This window comes from Vanellus vanellus (genome assembly GCF_965231255.1).
Source record: "Vanellus vanellus genome assembly, chromosome: 1".
NCBI lineage: Eukaryota > Metazoa > Chordata > Aves > Charadriiformes > Charadriidae > Vanellus > Vanellus vanellus.
The window spans coordinates 15,739,422-15,763,870 of record NC_138905.1 but is presented as its reverse complement, the minus strand read 5'-3'; the positions used below and the strand labels follow the sequence as shown (position 1 = coordinate 15,763,870).

Sequence of the window (24,449 nt, the reverse complement as noted above, 5' to 3'; positions counted from 1 at the left end):
CAGAGCAGATCCACCTGAGTGGCTTTTTGTGGAGGGAGCCTCAGGACTCAGCCAAAGCTGGTAAACTGTGCTGGATCCACAGGGACTATGCAGAACCAGTCAGTCATCTCTGCAACACTGAAAACTTCAGGGTGCCCTGTGGCATTCATCCATCTGTGTGACAGCATCTTCAAGTTATCTCAGCTTCACATTGCTCTGAACAATGAAGCAACTGAACTTTTGTTGCTCTTCGAAGAACATGCAAAAACCTCAGTTGTTGTGATTTGGACATGGGTTTGTCCTCAAACCAGGACACTGTACTGGTTATGCAATGCATGCCAAGAAATAAAAATTTATGTGCTGTGATCCAAAGCCACAATCATAATCTGAAATTTGCCTCTTCCAAAAATCATGGCAAGAAGTCTCAGAGCACGTCTGGAAAACTGGTAACCCCAACTCCCAGCAGAAATACACATATGGACTTCCGAAGATAAGACCTCATGGTGAGATACAGTTCTTAAGAAGGTATAAAGAAAAACTGACTTGCTGTGACTCACACTCAGAAGCACAAAACCTGACAAACATTAGACGGTTAGCTGTGCTGAGGTGTGAATCTTCTGACCCAAGTCCTGCAGTCATATAAGCACCTCTCGGTAGCTGCAGTTCAGAAAAGAGATGCTATGCCATGGACTGAACGCAAGCTTCAGTAAGCAGACCACCAATCAGTATTTCAACAGAATATTAGAGGTTTTTTATACATATACATACACACACACAGACAAAAGATCTAAATGTCATACTACATATAATCTAGTGTGACCACTCACCAGAAGAATCTGCCATCTCCTGTAAACAGAATCTTGCACTGGATTTAACCTTGTCCTATATACTGCATAAATAAAGCAATTCCTCTTATTCCTCTTATTTTTCATACATATTATACTCAGTTATTTATACAGTCTGCATAACACATAATTTTTAAAGAGTATTTTGAGTTATGGTTTAATCAGACTTCTACACAAGCCTTTGGATAAACTACAGGGGAGAAATCCTAGGCTGGCTTCATTCACTGAAAATGATTTAAAATGATGCATCGGGATTTTTTTATTCACTTCTATGCAAAATAATTTACCTCTCCATGATTCCTTGTGACTGGGATACTATTTAACAAGACTATTGATAGATACTGCTTGGCAATGAGAATTAAATTCTCGAGCCCACTAAAATCTACTTAGATGATTTTAACCAATTATGCACTGATTAACTCTGGAGTCCCAGCCAGGTATCCAAGGTGAAAGAACGCTCCAGGAACACAGAGGAAACACTGAGATACTGCAGAATGGTGTAGGATGGGAAGCTTTAGGAAGGATAAAAGGAGATTTAGGACACTTAGCCTTGGAAAAAAAGTCTACAGGCTCCATTCGGTTTTCCTCATAGCTCCACAGCAAAGAACTGTATGCACCGAGGTGAAGAGTGACAGATGTCTGATAGACTCCAGCAACACCAGCCTGGCTGTCAGGCACCCAGGGACTTGTTGCCAATCATTATAAGCTTAAACACCACCATAAGTACTAGTTGCACCAAACCTAAAGCACAGAAGAGTAGAGATAAAATTCTGTTCTTTCACCAGCATATTTGAACAGAAAAATAACAGTATTAAGAGATAATGTTGACATTTAATCTGTCAATATGCCCCGAAATTATCACCCAGATAAAGAGAGCTCAGGGGACTGGTTCAGGCTCGGAATTAACAACCAGAAGAACCAGAAACTCTTTAGGGGAAAAAAAATCACATTCTGTGCATTACCATGGCATGTGCAGAAATTTCAGTCGCATAGATCTTCTATGTAACTGCGATGGGACTCTCACGGCTAGATGAAATAAATATCTAGTTTTGCAGTAGTGATCGAAGGAGGGATATAATGTAATATCCATGTTAATTCGGCTGTCCTTGTACACCTCCTCAGACATCAACCTGAGGACATATTTGCAGGATAGCTTTCCTCCAAATACAGCAGCAGACTACATTATAGGCTTCGTATACGTAAAATGCTGACTGGGCACTTCTACTATGCAGAATATCATTTACTATCAGAAATCCCTGGGGAACAAAATATGTCCCTGGACTACTATGAATTTATTAAAGATACCATTAGAGTTTTGTTTATTAAAAACATCTAACATGAGTAGCTCTAAAAATCGCTCACATGACAAAGGACAATGTTAGAAGATAAGTATTGAAGAACCCTGACTCTATCAGTACGCTAAATGGTATCAGAAACAATTTAGCTGAACTTGCATTTAAATTGAAGAACATGATTTCTCGGTGTGGTTCCATCTGAAGACAGAAGTTAAGCCCCGCATACATTACAAATCCTGGTTTCAATAAGCCAGATGAACAGTCCAAAGTCAGTTTCACAGATAATAGATGACAAACAGCAGAGGAATGGAGTGTTTGAGGTTCCTAGGATTATTTCTCTTTCGCCATTGTAACTATACTCCCACCATCTACTGCTGCAAGAGATGTATTTAATTTTTTCCAAACTTAAAATATGTTCTCTTCACCAGCAAACTGTGATTTAATATAGTTCTGTTTAGCATAATACCATTTTCTATTAATACTCTGAAGTGTCCTAACTTTACTATATTTCATTACAGATACAGCTTTAGATATGTTCATATGAGCTAAATTAAACCATTATTCAAGTTTTGGCACATCCTAAGGTACAAGAAAGAGCCAGCAGGAGGAGGAGGAAGATGCTAACAAAAATTATGTCTGAGCAAATCATCATTAATTATTCTACTGAAGGCTTGAAGATATATCAGCAGAATTCTGTAGCAAGAAATGTCATTAAAAAAAAATCCAAAACAAGCAGCCCTGTAGTATTTCTCTGACTTTTCTAAAATTTCTTGAACAATTAAGATAAAAGACTGTTCTGATGAAATTATTTTTTTTTCTTTTTACTAACCTTCCTTAAATTAAATAGACTTTCCAAACAAAAAATAATATTTGTCCTTTGCAGCAGAAAAATTTCACCATGAAAAATACACAAATAAAGGACATGGTAAGGGGGAAAATTCTGATGTAAACAACAACACAGAAAAAAGTTCTGGGACAAAACCAGGAAGATTTGTATATAAGAATAGTTTCAAATTATCCCATAATTATGTTGTCGCATTGATGGGGCACTCCACGAAAGGAATCCTCAGAAGTAATTAAGGAGGAGTCAAGTCCAGAAAAATTCAGAAAAAACCCTTTTATATTTAAGGAGGATGTGGAAAAAGGTAGAGTAGCTTTCTCGATAGACTAGCAAGTAAATAGCACCTGAAGATAAGTTTTGCTAGCAGAAACAAGACAAAGAGATAAGAAAGGGAAGAACTACAGAGAGATACTCTGATGGGGAAGTAATGGTAAGAAGGTAACTTCACATCCATAGGACTGAACAAAAGCAAGCAGAAAATCTAAGACAAGGAGAAGAGTTAGTTGCAAGTTCACAGTCGGTAATAGCAATAATAGCAATTACCATTACTACTACCAGATTTTGTTGCAAAAGAGCACACAGACAAACTGGCAGAGGGAAGTGTACAGGAAACTCCTGATACACGTATTCTCTTAATGTTTCCAACTGCTTCACTGACTTATTCCAGCTCCATGGGAACCCTTTCCCTCCTGAGAAAACTAACAAAAGTAGTTTCATATAGCTTGATTATTGTTAGTAGCTGTCAGTGTTTACCTTTTTTTTTAAAGTAAATGGTTTAATAGTAAGTAGTCACAATTAAACAACAGACCCGGTGCTCCCCTTACATGAAATGGCATAAAGCAAGAGCATGATGAAGTCAACAGGGCACACAAGGGTAATTGAAAGAGTGCAATTATGGACCCACCGGGACCAATGTAGAACCAGGTCCAAAATATCTGGATCCCATTCCTGATTTTATCCTTTGCAATTTTCTTGGACATTCATATTTCTATGAAAACCTGACTGGTAAACCCCATCTTTTCTGAAGCATCTTAATAAACAGTTATTAGCTATACAATTTGGTGTTTGGACTTATAGATCATCAAGTGTAAACCTAAATGTTAATTCACCAATGGTTTTACAGAAAAGGTTAATTAAGCAGCTTTTTAAATGCAGTCCTGATCAGTAGTATGGTCAATATGTGATGTTATTATTTTTCCATACATCTAATTAGTAGAGAGCAAGAAGACAATCTTTCCATCACAAAAGAGCCATGCCTGCGCCAGAAACCGTATTTGCTACTTGCTCCAAAAGAAGCAGTGTTTCCTATTGTCACAGAACAATGCAAACAATAGCTACTTATGATTTACACAGATTAGAACACCAATTACAATAAGTATAAAAGAACGCTTTTGGAAGGCTTATGTATGTTTACATGTCATTCCAGATCAACACCTACTTAAAAGAGGGCTCGGGAAGTATTGTTCTATAGACAAGTATCTTATCCTTCCACTGGAGCAACTGGTTCTGAACAGGGGAGGTAGAGACGGAGATTTTGATGCTCTGGAAGGCCAGACAGTCCTTTCCCACATGGCAATCCCAGAACCTTGATAATGTGAGGCCTGACAGGAGCAGCAGCTCCTACGCTTCGCTGTTCGCTGTCAGCCTTCTCCATACAGCCATTGCAGCTCTTTTTCACGCGCTCACACGTGCTTTCCGCTTTCCCCAAGTTCTCCACCTTGTCACTGCATCTCTCTCCCCACACTGCCTCCAAGCACACCTGCAGGGCTCACAGGGGAGACCTCATCACTCTCTACAACTACCTGAAAGGAGGTTGTAGCCAGGTGGGGGTCAGTCTCTTCTCCCATCTAACAGATGATTGACTGGACAACAGGAAATGGCCTCAAGTTGCGCCAGGGGAGGTTCAGGATGGGTATTAGGAAAAATTTCTTCACCAAAAGGGTTGTCGAACATTGGAATAGCGTGCCCAGGGAAGTGGTTTAGTGATCATCCCTGGAGGTATTTAAAAGCCATGTAGATGTGGTGCTGAGGGACATGGTTTAGCGGCACCTTGGCAGTGCCAGGTTAACAGTTGGACATGGTGATCTTTAAGGTCTCTCCTAACCAAAACGATTCTGATTCTACACTCCTCTCCTTCCTCCTCCTGCCCGTGCATGCCCAACTGCCCGACCCAAGCTCGGTGCCATCAATGGCTGCCGCAGTTGTCCCCTCCAGGCAGGAGAGCGGTGGCAGTCACACGGTGAGCGGGATCCGCGCCCTTCCTGGGGGACCTGTCCCCTCACCCCCCACAGAGAGGGCCCTTCACCTCAGGGTCACGCCGGCCAGGCCGCACACCCCACGGCCCGCCCTGCCCTCGGTGGAGAGACTTGCAGGCGCCCTCCCCCCCTCGGGGCAGCTCCCATAGCCCCGCCGCCGGCCGGCACGGCCCGGTGCAGGACCCCCCCGTCTCCGCACAGCCCGAGGGCGGGGAGCCGGCCCTCCCTCACGGCCGCCGCGCTGCCGGCAGAGCAGCACGGCACCTCGAGATGAGCCCGGCCAGGCCCAACCCCCCCCGCAGGGGCCGAAGCCTCCGCCCGCCTTTTCCCGTAACCGCGCACCGAGAACCGAAACCGCCCACCCTCAACCGCCCCCGCGCATGCGCAGGCCTCTCCCGTCCCCCTCCGGCTGCCACCCCGCTACCGCGCTGCTGGCCAATAGTAAGAGAGCGCGCACCGGCCGCGCAGTGACATAGCCCAGCTGGCCCCGCCCTCCTGTCCCCCGCCCGGAATCCAGTGAAAGAGAACGTGCAGCACGGATCCCTTCCCCGCCCCTCGTGCTGTCACAGCCACCTCCTCCCTTCCACTGCACCGACCAGGCGGCGGGACCAATCAGAGCCTGCCTGGCCCTCTGGCCCCGCCCTACCCGCGCGCTGACCTCACGGCCTCTCCCTCGGCGGCGGAGGCGTGTGGCCAATCAGCGGTGCGGGAAGCCGCGCGAGGTCCCCGCCCCCCCCCCGGCCGTAATCCCCTTCTCCCCGCCCTGTCCCCGTCCCCGCTTTCTCCTCTCTCCCCCCCGCACCGAGCTCCTGGCGGCGGCGGCGCAGCCCAGCCCAGCCCAATCCTGTCCGTGCTGGCGGCGGCACCTCCCCGGGCTCGGCGACATGGAGTGCGCTGCGGCGGGGGCCGAGTTCAACATCCTCCTCGCCACCGACTCCTACAAGGTGGGCGCGGGCACGGCGGGCGGGCGGGCGGGAGGGGGGTCACCTCTGCGGGCGCCCTGGCGCCGCCGCACCGGACCCACCGGGCCTGGCGCCGGTGGGGCGCCGAGCCAGGCCGTCCCCACCGCCACCGGCTCTCTTTCCCCTGCCTGGGGCTGGGAGACCCCCCTCTGTCCCGTCCCCCCCCCCCTCACCCCCCGAGGCGTGAGGGAGGGGGTCCGGCCTCGGGGTGGCGCGGGGTAACGGGGCCGTTGGCGGCGCCGGGGCGGGGGGGCGGCTGAGGCCTGGCCGGGGGCTGCCCTCCTTGGCCCCGTCCCGCGGAGGTGGCGGCCGAGCCCGCTCCCCCGCCGGGTGCCCGGGGCCGCGCTGCCGGGCAAGCGCCGGTGGCGGCTAGGCGAGAAAAGAAAGTGAAAGCGGGTGGGATGGGCGCCGCCGTCCCGCCGCCCTGAGGGCGCGGAGTGGTGCGGGCGGGGCAGGGCGCGGGGGGCGGCCATGGCGGATGGGCTGGAGGCGGGGGCCGCCTGCCGCCGCCGCCGGGCATCCTCTCGCCCGCCGGGCTGCCCGCCCTCCCTTCGCTCGCCGGGGACGGGAGCGAGCGCACGTGTTGCCGGGGCGGGAGGGTGGAAAGCGAGCAGAGCCATTGCTTTATTTTCATATTTTTATCCCCCTTCACCCCTCACCCCCCGTGTTTCGTTTCTCCCGCTTTGGTCAGCTCGGGGGACGAAGCCATGCCGGGCGGTGGCTGCCTCTTTGCGATGCGGAGTGCTCCGAGGAACAGGCTGGCTCAAAATACGTGTTTTTGGAGTCCTCTGCTTAGTTTCTGGTCATTGCAGTGTCACGTTTGGTAGGCAGGGTGGTTTGGAGTAGGGGCTCGCGCTTCACAGTCCTCCCTTCGTCCCATGAAATTACCTGAAAACTGTGTCAGTTGATAGCAATGGCCAAGTCCAGGCGTGCGCTGCCCGCATTCCGGTCCGCTGGTTTCTGACCGACGTGCCTCAGTACGTGAGCATGGCCAGGCCCAAGTCCTCCCACTGCGCAGCGTGGCGTTGATGTAAGCGTACAGCTCCTGGGCACGGGGCAGAGCCGGCGTGAGACTCCCCGAGTCTGGGGGTACGGATGCACCCCGTGTCTCCTAGACTGAAAAACTAACTTTTTTTTCTTCAGGAGCTCCAATGTGACAGAGGTGGTTGGCCCCCTAAGCAAAACTATAGTAGCAGTCCTGATTACCATCATAAAGCACTTATTATGTTATATTCCTTTAAAGATTTGACCACTCAGGTGGATTTTGGGAAGGAGAGGACTTCTGGATAGAAGAGTTGGGAAAAAAAAAGCACATACGACATTATGACCGGGTCATGTTACTGACCAACTACCAAAGCACAAGCCTCCATCTGTGCTCCGATTGCTGGCTGGTGCTGTTGTGCCTTTTCCTCTGTGATATTTATTATTATTATATGCTGTTACATAAAGATGCTCTTTCTGTGAAGAAATTCTTCAAGTTTATTGTTGCTGTTTGTGGGAAGGTGTGTTGGAAGACTGGAAGACGCTGATAAATCTTAGAGTGGCTCAGTCAGAGCATCCTTACACTGCTACCAAGGGCTCACAAAATTGCTTTCGTTAAGGACTTAATCTAGCTGCAGTGCTCTTTAAGAACTATGTTTAAGTGTTCATTATCAAACTTATTCAAATATGGAAGACCCACTTCTCTTCCATGTCTGAGACTAATCCCATTAAATGCCGTAGGCCTGGGTTTAAACGGTATCTATTTTAAATCTAATTTGCACGCTACTTTTCCTAAATTCACTGGATCTGCTCTAGGATTAGTGGTAGTGAGGAGCACTGGAGTGACAGATCACCAGTTTGCTTCTGGCTTTGGGTTTTATTTGGGTTTTTTTTTGCAGGATCATAGGAAAGATGATTTGCTAACATCTCAGGACTGGTAGAAAAAGAGGTAAAGGCAAGGCTGAGGTTTGGGTTTGTTTTTTTTTTTTTCAGTTTAAAACTGAATTTGGATGAGGTTTTCTGTGGCAGCATTTTGTATTATATTAAAAACAGTTGGAATTGTCTACTTTGCTTTCTTAGGACTATTCAAATTGTCTTTCTTCCTGTATGCTTTTTTCCAAGTCTTAGGAACTCTGGCATCTTTGAACAGTACTTAAACAAGTAGCTTCTTTTATCTTGTTGCGTAATATAAGCAAACATCACTTATCTTCTCCCTGGATGATACTGTCGTTTCCTAATCAATGAAAGACACTTAGTGAGAGCACTTTCAGTAACAATTGCACTAAAATATCTGGTAGTTTGCAGCATCAAGCTTTTTACAGGAGTTACCAAACACTCTTCCTAGCAGTTAAAACAAAAATGAGAATTGATCTTTGTGGTTTTCTGTTTATTTTTTTTTAGGTATTTCTGCTGTACCCACAATTGTAGTATCTGTTTGAGTGCAGTGCTGTCCATATATAACATTCGGACTCTGAGAAAAAGCATGTATCTGTTCAGAAGCTTACTTGGTGATCCTGTTGCAGTAGATGCCGATCTGTACAAACTAATGCTGGTCACAAAAGTCATGTGGAAATAAACAGCTCAGGAAAAAAATAAAAATGTGCAGACCGTCCTAAACAGTACAACCCTAGCTTAGGCAGCTGTCTGTGAGTAAAAAGTTCTGGTATCTCAGGGTCATATCTGTCACAACTCATTAGTTTGATTGTTAGCTCCAGTGTCCCAGTTCTCTGTTGCTGCAGTTGGAAATTTGGGGTGGAGAGAAAATTGGTTACTGGTTTAGTGCCTATAAAAATTCAGAGACAAAGTATTTTGGTAGGCAAAGATTCATCTGTTGACAGTTAATCCAGACTCCCTCTAAACCATTTTCCTGTCTGTGTGTGCGTCATAGGACATTTCCTTTTAAGTCATGGAAGATTATCAAATACTCAGTTTCAAAATCTTAAAAGCAGTTTTTGAAAAAATAACTATCATGCTAATTTTTAGTATATTTGAATTTCGGAGACGTGCTTCACATTGGACCCAGTACTGGGCTTCCATTATGAACTGGGAATTGTACAAGTGCTCCAGGATTTTGAGGCTGGGCTTCAAATTGTGCAGTTTATACCTAACCCCCATAACAATGTAAGTGTTTTTACATCAGTTAGGTTGTTTCTTTTTTCTTCTTGTGTACTTTGTTACATATTCTTAAGCTTTTCCAAATCCCCCAACAGTGTAATTCCTCCTGTGTGCTGGGTGTTACATGCCATCCCCTCAGAGTCTGAGCATGGGCATATGGTATGGTGTGTGTGCATCTTGATGATAAATAACAGCAGTCTCTTTAATTCCTCGGATCGTAAGACTTTCAAGAGATTCATCAATGTGCTGTGATCTGGGGAACCTCTTTGTTTGAATGTCCAGTATGGCAGTGATGCTTTTAATAGTAAAGTTTTCTGCTAGTCAGTATTACTGAAAAAGGGAAGCATTTGAAGCCAAAATCCTTGTTGCTAGAGGATCCTGGTTGCAAGTGAGGGGCAATCAGAAGGCTCCGTGAAGCTCACTGTTGATGCTGCATGATGGTTTTTGTTCTTGTGTCTATACCAAGTCCCGGCAATCTTGCACTTCTCTGATGGTGAGGGTTATGCTCACTCATTGCACTTCCAAAGCAGGAGTGTCCATGCCCTTCAATTCCTCCTTCATTTGACGCTGTTGACTGCGGTGGGTTGACCCTGGCTGGATGCTGGGTGCCCACCAAAGCCTCTCTATCACTGCCCTCCTCAGCTGGACAGGGGAGAGAAAATATAATGAAAGGCTTGAGGGTCAAGATGAGGGCAGGGAGGTAATCACTGACCAATTACTGTCATGGGCAAAACAGACTCGACTTAGAAATTAGTTTAATTTACTGCCAATCAAGTCAGAGTTGGATAATGAGAAATAAACCCCAAAGGTTAAAACACTCCCCCCCCCCCCCCCCCTTTCCCGGGCTCAACTTCTCTCCCTCCTCCCCCCAAGCAACGCAGGGGGACAGTGAATGGGGGTTGCAGTTGGTTCATCACACATTGTCTCTGCTGCTCCTTCCTTGTCAGGAGGAGGACTCCTCACACTCTTCCCTTGCTCCAGCATGGGGTCCTTCCCACGGGAGACGGTTCTCCACAAACTTCTCCGGTGTGGGCCCTTTCCATGGGGTGCAGTCCTTCAGGAACAGACTGCTCCAGCATGGGTCCCCCACAGGGTCACAAGTCCTGCCAGCAAATCTGCTCCAGTGTGGGCTCTCCCCAGGGTCACCACCTCCTTCAGGCATCTACCTGCTCCAGCATGGGACCCTCCACAGGCTGCAGGTATATACGTGCTCTGCCATGGACCTCCATGGTCTGCAGGGGGACAGCCCACCTCACCATGGTCTTCACTAGGGGCTGCAGGGGGATTTCTGCTCCAGCACCTGGAGCACCTTCTTCCCCTCCTCCTTCTTCACTGACCTTGGTGTCTGCAGGGTTGTTTTTTCTCACATATTCTCACTCCTGTCTTCAGCTGCTCTTGCTGTCATGCAGCAACTTTTTCTCTGTCTTAAATATATTATCCTAGAGGTGCTACCACTACCACTGATGGGCTCAGCTTTGACCAGTGGCAGGTCTGTCTTGGAGCCGGAGGGTACTGGCTCTGTCGGACACTGGGGAATCTTCTGTCATCTTCTCACAGAAGCCACCCGGGCTACCAAAACCTTTCCACGCAAACCCAATGCACTGACACACCACGTATCAATTTTCTTTCTCTTTGATTCCCAATGTTCTGTTTATCCCATATTTGTTTATTTCTGCACAGGCAAGAAATCTTCCAAGGTATACATAGTCTGAAACTGTTGAAAGGATGAGCTTAGCAGAGCTGTGTCGTTCATTCAGAAGGTACCAGTGACTGGCGTATGCCAGGCCTGGGTTGGATGGACCATGAGCTGCAAGTGGGGAAAGGCTATCAAAATGAGGACTGAACCTTGTTCACTAAAGTAATAATAGCTTATTTTGCTTTTACCAATTAAATGTATTGCTGTTGCTTGGAATGTTTCGTAGTTAAGCTGATAGCTATAGTAAGCTGCCATGCGATTGCCCCACAGGAGGAGCTGACTTGCTATCTAGACTGTAAATGAGATCTGTTCCAGAATTCAATTCTTTCTGGACGCTTCAAGGAAGCCTAAAAGATACTTTTTACCTCTGCGTGCCTTGTATGTTGAATTTTAAGTATCTGTCACTTTGAATGACTTCTTTTACTCTGCATGGATGTAGAAGAGCACTTAACTTCTGAAGCACTTCATATGAGTGTGTTTATTCCAGGCTCTGACAGCCTGTGTATCCTTTATTTAGAAGGCTAGAGGTATTCCAGGAAGAGGTATGTGTATTCTTTAGCTTACTGGTTTTGACTAGTACTTAAGGACTGCAAAATATTCTTTTCAGCAGCCCATATATTTATTAAAATCTTGTGGTGGGGGTGTGAACGTGTTCTTCTGTAATCCTGTCAGTGGAAAATCATTGGAAACTTCTGGCCCGGCACTCCTCATAAGCAATCTTCACTCTATCTGGGTTCGTTATCTTCCAAGTTTTGATTTGCAGTCATGCAGTCCTGTTACAAAACCTCGAGTCGTCATTGCTATAAAGGAACACTGCAACTGTACAGCATTCAGCCAATTTTTAAATTAATGGAAAGTAGCCCCTTCCAGAGTCACTGCAACTTTCATTGTTGAAAAGGTAAATGATTTTCTTTTTTCATTAAGGAACAGGAAACTTGTAGCAGTATGTGAAGTGGTACAGCTGACTATTCACAAATGTGTAAACAGTAACCATAAGGCATGTTGTCATCTTTGTTATGATAATCTTGGATGCAAAGCACATAGAAATTTTTGATGGTAAAGAAATTTGCTGTTACCTTTTTTTTTAAACACTGTATTTTCTCTGAGCAATTTAGAATACATTCAGTTCTAGTGCTTATACTTGACCTTGTTTTTTAAATGAATGTGAACATAGTCACTTAGAGCATCTCTGCTGATAATGTGCAACTTCCATCGGAATTCGGTTGCTTGCATGTGCTCCCCTTAATTTTCTTAGTACTGATTTATTAACTTTTTTATTTTGCTCACTTCTGGTCCTCTTATTTTTCAATACATGTATAAGAGATGATGGATGAGCTAGGATACAGAGACATTGAAAATAGTGCAAGATCAGCCTTCAGTCATAACCTGCATTAGTTTATCCCTCTCATCTTGTAAGAGTAGATATCTCCCAATATTGTTGCTTTAGGTCTTAAACATTATCTTAATTTGTATTTGCTTCAGTTATGCATTTTTAATAAGGTGTCTGGAGTCTCTCTAAGGCTACTTTCCTATGGCAATTTGAAGCTTGTGTATAGTCAAACTAGTAAGATTGTACTTGACTATTAGGTTTTTGGGGTTTTTTTTGGTACTCGCTTGCAACTGGTTTTTCACTTTACTTGCTATTGTTGAATGCCCTTTTTGTTGACTTATTAAAGATTGATTCTTCTGAGGTTTCCTCTTGTGTTCAAACAAGCTTATCTTTTAACCACGCTGACTTTTGGTTTGGTTTTCATTTCCACTTTTGTTTGTGGTGTGTATTCCTTTTGTGATTGCTTTGAAAGCTACTAAAGCACCTTTGTAGAATATAACTGCGAGGCACACTTACGGAGTTTTTACTGAAGGGGGTCAGCGAATACCTTGTAACTGCTGTTAGTGATGTCTCATCCCAGTGAGGTACATCTAATATAGCATTCCCTTTGTTCCCATCTGGCTCATCTCCTTGTTAACAGTGTTGTTTCCCATACAGGTTATTGTCAACCTTTGCTTTTAACCACTTCATTCGTTAAACATCAGAAAGTTTTAGGTAAAGCAGTTGTTCAAATCGTAGCCTCTTTCCACAATATTTTCAAATTATGTGTAATACTGTTACTAATGGGGATCTTAGAGTCTAAATGTCCCCAGTGCCAGAAGCACCACTGCAGTAAAATCATCTAACTCTGTAAGTTGTATCTGGGGGTGACGATCCCCCAAACACATCTCTTCCAGCATTAAGAAGCCATTCTGACAGTGCACCCCACAACTGTAGCTCTCGGTTTTACTTGTCACATAAAACAGGTTACAGTCAATTTTCATCTACACTGGGAAGGATGTAGCTCACTTCAGCGTTTGAGCGAGGCTGGCGGTGCAGTGACCAGCCTGTACCTTGGGCCATAATGACTTGCCGCAGACCTGAAGTGCCCCAGCTGAGTGGCACAACTACACCAGGGCCATGCTGCTTCTGGCTTCTCTTCCTCCTCTCCCTACGGTTCTTTGTGTTTCTGGCTGCGCAGTGCCATGAGTTCAGTAGCTGGGTTGTTCTCTACCTCTTTTGCATGAAAGATCTTTCCAGATAACTGCAGAAAGTTCAAATACCATGTTAGCTGAATTGGTACCATCAATTGCAGAGTTTATGTACAGTGTGGCTGGTTTGGGCTGGGATAAAGTTAATTTTCTTCATAGTAGCTAGTAAGAGGCTATGTTGTGGGTTTGTGCTGGTAACAGAGGGGTGGTGTAGTTACTGCTGAGCAGTGCTTGCACAGTCAGGGCCGTTTCTGCTCCTCGCATCACCCCACCAGTGAGCAGGCTGGGGAGCACAAAAAGTGGGGAGGGGACACAGTCGAGACAGCTGACCCCAACTGAGCAAAGGGATGTTCCATGCCATATGATGTCGTGCTCAGTATATAAAGCTGGGGAAGAAGAAGGAACAGGGGGGACGTTCAGAATGATGGCGTTTGTCTTCCCAAGTAACTTTTACACGTGATGGAGCCCTGCTTTCCTGGAGATGGCTGAACACCTGCCTGCCGGTGGGAAGAGGTGAATGAATTCCTTGTTTTGCTTTGCTTGCCTGCGCAGCTTTTGCTTTACCTATTAAACTGCCTTTATCTCAACCCACGAGTTTTCCTGTCTGACTCTCTGCCCCATTGCGCCGCGGGGGGAGTGAGCGAGCGGCTGCGTGGTGTTTGGCACCGGCTGGGGTTAAACCACGACGCACGGGTGAGATCCTGCTGGCCAAGCGCTTGGGGCTTTGTTGGCTTCACTCTAGGCAGGGCTTAGAAGCATCTTTCTGATGGCTCATGTTAGCACCCATCTGACCCAGCTGAGCACCAGCAATAAGCCACCAATGGAGAATTTGGCTGTGCCCGACTTCTCTATTCATGTCACACCTGGTTTTCTCTTATTTCCAAATGGTTGAGTTATACAGGCTTAAATAACCTTTTAAAGTCCATTTCATTGCAATCTCTTGTAGAACAAAATCTATAGATTATAAGAAAACCTTTGCCATAAAAGCCAAATAATCTTATCTGGCCTATAAAAATGCAGCCTTTACCTTAGTCATCCCTGTTTTGTGATGAATACCTGTTAATTCCTTTTTCTTAAGTTAACTATTAATGTTTGGAGTGCTCTTTTGGATGGCTAAATGCAATTTGTGCTTCATAGTTTTCCTGAAATGGCTGACTAGATTTAGTTAACTGGCTGTAGTCCTTGTGGAGGTATTCTTTGTTCAGAATATACCTTTATTTGGATGAAATTTAATAAGGAGTTATCACAACTGGAATAAAAAGTGCTCTATTTCAGTCATAGTACGTAACCTTGTTGTAGATGGTTCTTCCAAGGGGCTGTTTGTCATACGTTGTATAGACAAAACCTAAACCACAGTCTTTGAACTAAATATCAAAAGGCCTTTGAAGATATTTTTGGGTTTTGTTTTCCTGTAAGGGTCTCTTAATCCCAGTAGGGGCTTTTGTTTGGTTTTTGGTTTTTTCTTCTGTAGAGAAGGGGTTTCCTATTGACTTCATAGTCACTCCTGCTTATCAAGACCTCGTCTGTGCAAGTCCTGCTTCTGTCATCCTCTAACGGAAAGCATAGATTTACCAATACTGTCTTGATCTGTACTCAAATAAGATACATTTCAAATATTGTATGTTGTCACTGGTTGTTCTTTCTGCTCTTCTTTAGAATACAGAAGGATGCAAAACTTCATCTGACAACAAGGAAATTTCAGGCACTTCTTGAAGTGTGGTTTTCATGGTTGAGGTGCCTTGTAGCATTGTGTTATGGGTGGTTGGTTTTTCTGTTTGTTTAATTGGTTGGTTTATTTGCAGTGGCATTCTTTGTGTCTTCTGTGAACTGTTCCCGCTCCCTAGAGCTTGATCCTTTTTCAGCCTTTTTTTTTTTTTTTTCATCAGGCATTTATTTCACTACAAGGCCAAACCTCCTGACCATTGCTATGGTGGACAGGTGCCATTTCCCCATGTCCTAGTGCTCCAGAAATGCCAGCTGATGGTTGGAGCTTCTGTGATGTTTTGTGGGCAGATGCTCCTGCTGGGTATGGTGCCCCGCCTGAGAGCTTGGAAGGAAAACTGATGGGCAGATAAGGGAACAGGGGGTGTAGGTCTTGTGCTTAACTTCTCATGTACCTATGTAGCACGCCTGCAGTAAGTGGTGCTTGGGAAGTGTGGTACTTCAATGTAGTGATTGTGTCTTTAAATACTGAGTAGTCTGAGAAGCCTTGCGGGCACCCGAAGAGAGTTTCAGCTTTATAGATAAAATTAATAGTATTGTGCTTCTTTTGACATTCTACAAGTTATTTAAAATTACAGATGTAAAGTAGATACACATCCCTGGCAATTAAGGTATTTATATTTTTCGCTGTTCAAATAGATTCTAGTTTGTGAAGAATATAATTGAAACTTACACATCTAACAGTTGTAAAGTTCATTATCTCTTTCAAGTACTTGAAGCAATTCAGTTGATAAAATTATATTTCTGTTACGCATAAAACGTTTATTTAGGTTAGAATGCCTAGAAATAGCTATTTTCTGGACACTAGCTGGTATATATTTTCAGGTTAAGATCTAATCTAAGGTCAGAAAAATTAGCTAAACCTGTGATTTAATGTTTGAGGAACTTATAACCCATTTGATGGAGAGAAGCATTTAGCTGGAGATGTCTTCAAAGTGCAGAAGTCAAATATTTTTTTAAAGATCGTAGCCAAAGATCACACACATCTTCATTATAATGTAGGTGTTGACTTCAGCAACCAGCCTGTAGTTGGTTAATAAGTTGAATAATTAAACTTTTTTAAAGAAACCTGAGTAGGTAGTCTCACGTGAATATAGTTTTCTTTGTTTTGCTTGAACTGTTGTGAATAGAACAACAGGGTTACATCGGTTTGCTCTAGAGCTTGTCACAAGGAATTCAGGTAGTGGTTTGGGGAATTGTGCCCGGGACATCTGCTGTGTAGCTGCTGGTGGGCTCCGAGTTGAGCCTTTACTCTGAAACCATGAAGCTGTAGCATGCCAATAGGATGAAGAATGGAAATAAAATTAAACGTAGTTCCCAGGTGATACAATCAAATCATAAAGAAGCACCAACTTAAAGTCCACTCCCAGTCATGAACAGAGCAATTTTTTTCATACAGCTGCTGTAACTCAAGCAGCATCAGTGTGAAGCAGGGAGCTTCTGCTCTCCGTGCCTTACAGTGGATGAACCTTCTAATAAATTGTTAAATGCTCTTTTTCTCAGAGTCCATTTAATACATTTTTTTTGCAAGGTGGCTCTGTGTGTGTGTTTATGTTCACATTAGTTATATGCTCTGTTTGACGCTTCTTTCTATTTGACCGCTCCACAGTGTGTGTGTGTGGATGTGTGGTTTAGGGAATAGGTGTGTTTTGCTTGTTTGGATTTTTTTCCTTTAAGCATGATGATACACTGAAGGGAGTTTTCTGTGAACGGGCAGTATGATTTACTTTTTTGGAAGTTCTCTGTAGAACTAGAAAAGGGCATGTTATTTGTGGAGTGAGACATTTTGTAGTAGCTAGAACCTAAATCTAAAAGCTAGGTTTTGTCTTTGGGTTGAACATTGCTACTCTTAAGCACTCTGCCATTGAGGGGCTGTGGCACTGGGACAGAATAGGTTTGTGCTCCATTAAATACCTGCTTTGCAGTGCTTTGTTTGAAGTGAAGGCAGAAAACTTGCAATCACAAGTTTGGGTTTTATTTGATTGGCCTTGAAAACTTTGTAGAAGTAAAGATAATGGAAAGATCTGAAAACTCACCTTTTTGTTATTTGTGGTTGTGTTTCCAGTGCTGCAAGAAAACACTCAACAGCGTTGTGCTGGTATAGGAGAACCAAAAAATTCAGTTGAGCAGTCTAGTTCATTGTCGAAGCTGAGTGAAATACTAGATATAAATGGCATTTGAGAGGAAAAAGAAAACTGTATTTTTAAAATCCTTCAACATATAGTTTTAGCAATACAGGAAAGAGAAACTTGCAAATATTTTATTTTGAAAGTGTCAGAGGTACATTTAAAAAATGTAGGAAAGGAAGAAGTGGTACAACTATCCCTTTTCCAATTCCTTATGATATTAGAAACAAAAATTTTTAGGGTGATTTGGAGTAAGAAGTAGCAGCAAGAAACTTACAGGTTAGAGCATGAGTTCATTATAAATCTGGGGTTTTGAGAAATTCAGACACGACCTTCATGCCTTTTTGAGTTTTGTTCTGTTGTATGATGGTGCTTTACTCTGCCGTAGGAACCATTTTCCCTTATGGAATGCATAGGCTTGTTCACAGACTCTTCTTTTTGTCATAATTTAAGCTGATTTATCACAAGTTTTCTTAAGGCATTCACAAACGTGAAGTTATATATCCTGTAATTTGAACATTGATAGTATTACACTTATGTCATTGTGTATTCTTTTTGTTTAATACGGAATTACTGCTTTTGCATGGAGTTTGGTTTTTACGTATAAGGAGATAACACATTTGCAGGTGGAAGCTGTTAATATTTATAGTGTTCTTGTTTCAAATGATACATTACCAAAGTAAATTTCTGTGTAGATTTACTGTCAGTAGCTAAAAAAAAGCAGTTATGGTTGAATCCAGTGGAACTTTATATGTTCATATGACCAATTTCCATGTAATACACCCACTTTCAGACTGCAACTTTTTCAAAAATTGGAAAAAAGTCCACCTAGCAAACTTTGTGGGGGAAATACAAACCTCAGGCAGATTTTACCAGCATTCCCAACAGTAACAGGTTTGTAAGATGACTTCCATACAATCTGGGCTTGGGAAACCCTCTCTGCTCATAGTGAATGGGACGCTTGGGTAAAGGCCGTTGTCAATGCCTTCTTGAGTCCGGATAGCTTTTATTTGAACTAGGTGATTATACCCTTCAAAACTTCAATCAAATACAGTGCGTACCTCCACTTCAGTAGTGGCAGGCAACTTTGGCCAAGCCTAACAGCGACGGGAAGCACAAACTTGCGCGTTGGTGCTCAGTGGGGCTCCTGAAATCCTAGCCAGTGTCTTTCCCAGTTAATCACAGCGAAGATGTCAGGGGAGTGGAAGAGCTGATCGTGAAGATTACTCTAGGGGGAAAGGCTTGACACAGAAGCAAAGAATAAGATAGAGAAGACACTCTTTTGAACTGAAAATTGAAGGTGGCTAAAAAAGGGGAAATCCCTTAAATACCTTCTGCATAGAATGTGAATGAATAAATAATAATAGTCCAGAAGAGTTGGGAGTGACTCTAAGCTTTAATGTACAAATATGATTTCTCTTGTGCTTTGTAGTGACGTTTTGAGCTCTTACTGAAGTTTTTCTTAATGTAGGTTACACACTACAAGCAATATCCACCTAATACAAGCAAAGTATATTCCTACTTTGAATGTCGTGAAAAGAAGACAGAAAATTCCAAATTAAGGAAAGTGAAATATGAAGAAACTGTTTTTTATGGTTTGCAGTACATTCTGAATAAATACTTAAAAGGTAACTGTCTCAAATTCCAGTAAAACTTTACCTGTAAATAAATATTTTAATTTTTCTCGGGCCTGGAGTCTTATAGCTGAAACAATTTCAGGTTATCTTGGTACAGTGTAGGCAGTGACATGCATAAGATCATAATATTTATGCGATTCTGGAAATGAGATGTCCACCCTCTTAAAATCCTAGTGACTTCTTAATTCAGACACCTCTCTACTGTGTTTATTTATGCCAATAGTTTATTAAAAATGAAGAGATGTTTGTATCCCAACTTCAGTGGGTAAATTGAAATAAATGAAAGTAGAGCAAGGCTCTGCATAGAATCACAAGAACATAAAAGGTTCGGGGGGGAGGGGGGGGGAAGATTTTACATTTTGAACATAAACTTTAGTCTGTATTTGCTGGTTTATTTACTGTGTAAACTATTAATGGTTTTCGTTTCACTTAAATTTCAGGTGCCACTCAGTTTAGATCACTGAATATGGCAGCTACATGTGAAAGTGCTTTCAACATTGACAGTTTTAAGAGTAACATCTGAAAATTCCTTGCTGCCATTTAAGATTTTGTTTGCTTTTTTGTATTATGTGCAAATGTCACCTGCTCTGACCTGAATGCAAGTTGCCTTCTGCCAAGCTTTAGAAGGAAAACTTTAGTCATTTCACTTACATATCTTTGTCTTGATTCAGAATCCATAAATATCTCTGCCAATTCCACCAAAGATTGGAATTGTGCTGTAATCAAAACAATTGATAAACTTGTTTCTTTTCTCTTTGGCTATCTGAGGATTGATCTCTAACATTTCCAGTAGATGGTTGATCCTGAAGCAGTAGTGATGCTTATTCAAATATTGTGGTTAGTTTGTCAGTTGATATCACAGACGTGGTTAATCAAAGACTGGTTGTAGGGCCTCTCAGTGGAGATTGTCCCTGGAGCAGCATAGCTTAACCCCCGTGCTAGTCTGGTTATGTCTTATTGCACGTGCCAAACTGCACAATCATCACATTCCTCTGTGAAAAGCACTGCTACTAAAACCCTTGACAGGTTATTGACCATCATAAAAGGGTAATCTCAAATTGTTTCCGAGTCACCCGCAAACTATGAGTTTATTTTATCCTGTTGGGTTCTTGAGCATCCTAATCCATATACTAAATGAAAATAAAATTTGGTTTTAACATAGCTAGTACATTTGACACATTCTCCGTGTCTTTGTTGGAGGCAAAGTGACTTTTCTGTAACTGAACCTTTTTTATTTATTTTATAAATTGATGAATATCATAAGTTTCTAAACTTTCTCTTGTTTCTGAAACCACAGGTAAAGTGGTGACCAAAGAGAAAATCAAGGAAGCCAAAGAAGTATATAGGGAGCATTTTCAAGATGATGTCTTCAATGAAAAAGGATGGAACTATATTCTGGAGGTAAAAACTTATGAAAATAGTATGAATTCATCATGAAGGATTTATGAATCAGCTGTAGAATAAATACAGTGGTCTCTCCTTTTAACCGTGATAGTAAAGACTGGATAAATTTAGCTTTTCGTGTTTAGTGTACAGAGAGTAGCAGCTGTCAAAGAATAATCATATAATTGTAATTCCTTAGAGAAAAGTAATTTTCATCCTTTCAGATGCCAAATATGGCTTTGCAGGTAATAAGGATTTATGGCTGCCGTCAGCCAGCTAGTACAAGTGGGGGCTTGTTGGCAACTCTCCATATATAATACCGTGCTTAGTGGTTGCTTGCATCATTTACATTGCTTTCTGTAATTAATCATAACCATTTTTATTCTAATGCAGAAAGCATCACAACTTCTTGCATGTGTAAATAGGCCCAGAAAATACATGTTTTGTTCAATCATTTCCTAAATCTTTCAGAGACACTTAAGTTGAACTTTATGAAATGGAAGGCTTGAGCACTTCTGACACAAATCCCTCCAAATTAAGTCTTTCCACAATTACTCTCTTTCCCTTTTGTTTAAAAAGGTGTCAGTCTTCAAATAATTGCAAACATCTCTTCTCTGTAAAAGCAGCAGATTCAGACTAATAGCATTCACCAGAGCTGTTCTAATCCCTGCAGATTAATTAAATGCTAAGTTTCATTGTGGGTTCTATTGAATGGATATTTTTGGCATTTGAAAACAGAGTTTTTAGTTCTTTGCATTTTTGTCCCTGAATACCCCGACAGTATGTCTTTAATGGTGGCATCTGTCTGTGAATATATCTGGATGTCATCTCGCAATCAGGGTGGACCATAAGGTGTGCAAGAGAAAAGTGAATTTCAAGTAAATGTTGCAAATGGCAGCAAGGTAAATAAAACCACTGCTTTCTAAGAGGGAGTTATGGAGAGGTGTGTAGAGAACTTGCATCCATTTGAAACAATGTGAATTCAATCCGTATTTGTGTTTAAGATACATTATACATTGTGAACTGCTCTCATTTGCATTTAAATTAATCTTGATCCCTCTTTGGCTAAACTGAATTAATACACTTCTAATGATGCACGTCTGTCCACACCAGGTTTTAATTTGGTTTAACTAATTCTGTTTCAATGCATCTTTTTGGTTTAGTCAAAAGAAGCCTTCCTGAATACCCCCGGTCTACATTGTTCATTCCTTTGTCAGATTTTCCTGTTAAAATTGTGCATATGTATATAAACAAATGGTTTTCACTTCTTGATCTTAGATGTGATGGCTCTCAGACTGGAAGTGTATGTACCCTTTGGGCCTTTGTAGGCCCTTCCATGCACATGGGGACCTGCTTCTGCTCACTGAATTCCTGTGTATGTTCACATACGTGCCACTGTTTGCTCTCCGGCGCTGTTACCCAATGGGCGGTGTTAGGTAAAGTGGAGGGAGCAATGGCTGTGTGAGTGAGGTGCCAAAACAAATTTGTAACGTACCCACACGAATTTGTACAAAGAGTAAATGCTGATAGGGTGAAGGTTTGGAAGAGAGGAATGGGCTGCCTGGAGAGCAAGGGGCTGGTGTACAGGCTGGAAGTGGGCAGGAGTTGATGATGAGTGACAGATGTAATTGTACAAGTTGACTGTACCCTCAGATTTTTGAAAAGGGCTGTAATGTAGTGCTATGCAGTGGCCATATTGCTTTTTCCGTGGGCAAAATCACCACGTATAGCAACTTTGAAATCTGTTTTGTTTTTTCACTGAAGTATACTTTTGTCTTCGTTGAATCAGTGATAAATTATTTTGAGCCTTTTTGAAGGCTTCGTTGTCCTTTTTATAATCCAGAACAGACATCTCCAAGTCTGACAACTAAACCTGGTGTGGTATATAAATGTAATTTGTTTCAGCGTATTACACTTTGGAAGAAACTTTTAAGCTGTAGTGTAGAAGAGACTTTTTAATGTGTTTGGGGCACTGGAGAATATGTTTTGATGCTACTTTTGAATCTGTGTAATTTCTCTGAATTGATGCAATTTTTGTTGCCTTTAAAGAATACCTAATGAGAAGCTTTCTGTCAAAAAAATATTAATATACAAAACACTTTAAGTATTATCAGTTTAGCTTGCAAAGCTCTTTTAGAAAGTTATAATTACTCTGTTAGAGTTCCTGTTTACAACTTACTCTTTTTCAAAAGGCATATTTCACACAATGTTTAGTCCTTCAGGGATGAAAGACTGAATTTGGCAAAAGAATGACACGTCAAGATTAGATTTTATGTTTAGTGAATAATTACAATGATAAAATATTCTTTAAAATAGCTATTAAATGGATCCTGCTCTAATAAATTAACAAAGCACACATCTATACTAAGGAAAACCAGAGATTTTTTTGAAGGCCTAGATAATAGCTAAACTTTTTTAGCTTACTTCATGTGAAAGCACTGAAGAAAATATTTCTTGTTCTGTGGGTAGAACTTAAATATTTTTATAGCATATTTAAGCCTTCCTGACTCAATTTGCACAAGGAATATAACTGATAGCCATCATCTATCAGTTTGATAAAGAGACTATGTTTTAAGTTACAGGATTTTTCCCCTTTTTTGACAAATGTGGATTTTCTTATTTATTTAGGCTGGTTGGTGTGCAAACAAACCAATTATTTCTAGGGTTGAAAGAAGTGAAAAAGAAGAAAGCTTTATCAATAAACTCATAGCCTGACTTCTATCCATTGCAATCAAATAAAAGAAAGGTCCTGTCTTTCCTGTTGTCTAACAATATTGCTGTTTCTTACACAGAAATACGACGGCCATCTTCCTATAGAAATAAAGGCTGTTCCTGAGGGCTCTGTAATTCCCAGAGGAAATGTTCTTTTCACGGTAGAAAACACAGATCCAGAGTGCTACTGGCTCACAAATTGGATTGAGGTCAGTTTTGGAAGGTTAACATGTTTATTCTAAGTAAATATTAATGCACTTAAATTAAAGGCTGAATCCCTTATTTGCTGTAAGGGGAACCTCTGGCAGCTTTAATTTTCTGCTTTAAGTAAACCTGGATTTTTTTTTTTTTTTTTTAGTGCTTTTACGCAGACCTTTTCCCCCTACCTGGCAAGAGTTTGTAATAATTTTACAGGAAATACACAACAGTACTTTTATACACAAGGAAAGGAGGATGGGGGGAATTTGTGTGTCTGTAGCTTGAAAGTGGTAACTCCTGAGCTGGTCAATACCTGGCCTCCCCTATAAAGGCATTATAAAGGCTAATTACTTTAGCCCTAAAGCAAACTGTTGGAGGCATCAGTACTTTCTGAATGAGCGATGAAAATAAATAGACTTTTTTGTGCCTGATTAAATGCCAAGTGGGGATTTTTAAGTCCTAAGCAAACATTCAATGAATAATGTGATGGGTTTTGTTTTAGACTATTCTTGTGCAGTCATGGTACCCGATCACAGTGGCTACAAACTCTAGAGAGCAGAAAAAGATTTTGGCCAAATATTTGCTAGAGACTTCTGGCAGCTTAGAAGGACTGGAGTACAAACTGCATGACTTTGGCTACAGAGGAGTTTCTTCACAAGAGGTAATACTATTTGTCTAATAATTTGACGAGTCTGATTGCTCTTAACTGTAAAGGATTGTAGCGTGTATCTGTTAATGATTGTGTCCCTGTTCAGCAGTGAAATTGTGGCTGCATAGAGCACTGTGTTTGGACTGGTGTGGAGGGGGGTGGGTACCCACCTGAACTGTGAGCTCGAGAGTGGGAGAGCCTTTTTCTATATGGAAGCTGTCTTTCCTGTGTAAATGCATGAAGAAGTTATTGGTGAAACGGGAACAGAGTTGGAGTTTTGCTGTTACAAACTAGTGCTAGGCAGTGGCAGGATTTAGGCTTCTGTATTTGGCATGGCACCTGAAAGTTGCATCTTTTTCAGACTGCAGGAATAGGAGCTTCAGCTCACTTGGTGAACTTCAAAGGAACAGACACTGTAGCAGGAATTGCATTAATTAAAAAGTACTATGGTACAAAAGATCCGGTTCCAGGATATTCTGTTCCAGCTGCTGAACACAGGTAAGATATCAGGCTATGAAAACCTTTTTTTAAAA

General features: G+C 42.4%; 1 protein-coding gene across 1 annotated transcript in view; it reads left to right on the top strand.

The window, feature by feature from the left end:
• Window positions 1–5,996: 5,996 nt before the first annotated feature.
• Window positions 5,997–24,449, top strand: part of NAMPT (nicotinamide phosphoribosyltransferase) — a 32,363-nt gene continuing 13,910 nt past the window's right edge. The window contains exons 1-6 of the mRNA XM_082481151.1: window positions 5,997–6,159; window positions 18,809–18,965; window positions 20,272–20,375; window positions 23,150–23,278; window positions 23,770–23,928; window positions 24,278–24,414. Of these exons, the coding sequence (XP_082337277.1) occupies window positions 6,100–6,159; window positions 18,809–18,965; window positions 20,272–20,375; window positions 23,150–23,278; window positions 23,770–23,928; window positions 24,278–24,414 (746 nt within the window). The 5' untranslated portion in view covers window positions 5,997–6,099. The remainder of the gene's footprint in view (window positions 6,160–18,808; window positions 18,966–20,271; window positions 20,376–23,149; window positions 23,279–23,769; window positions 23,929–24,277; window positions 24,415–24,449) is intronic.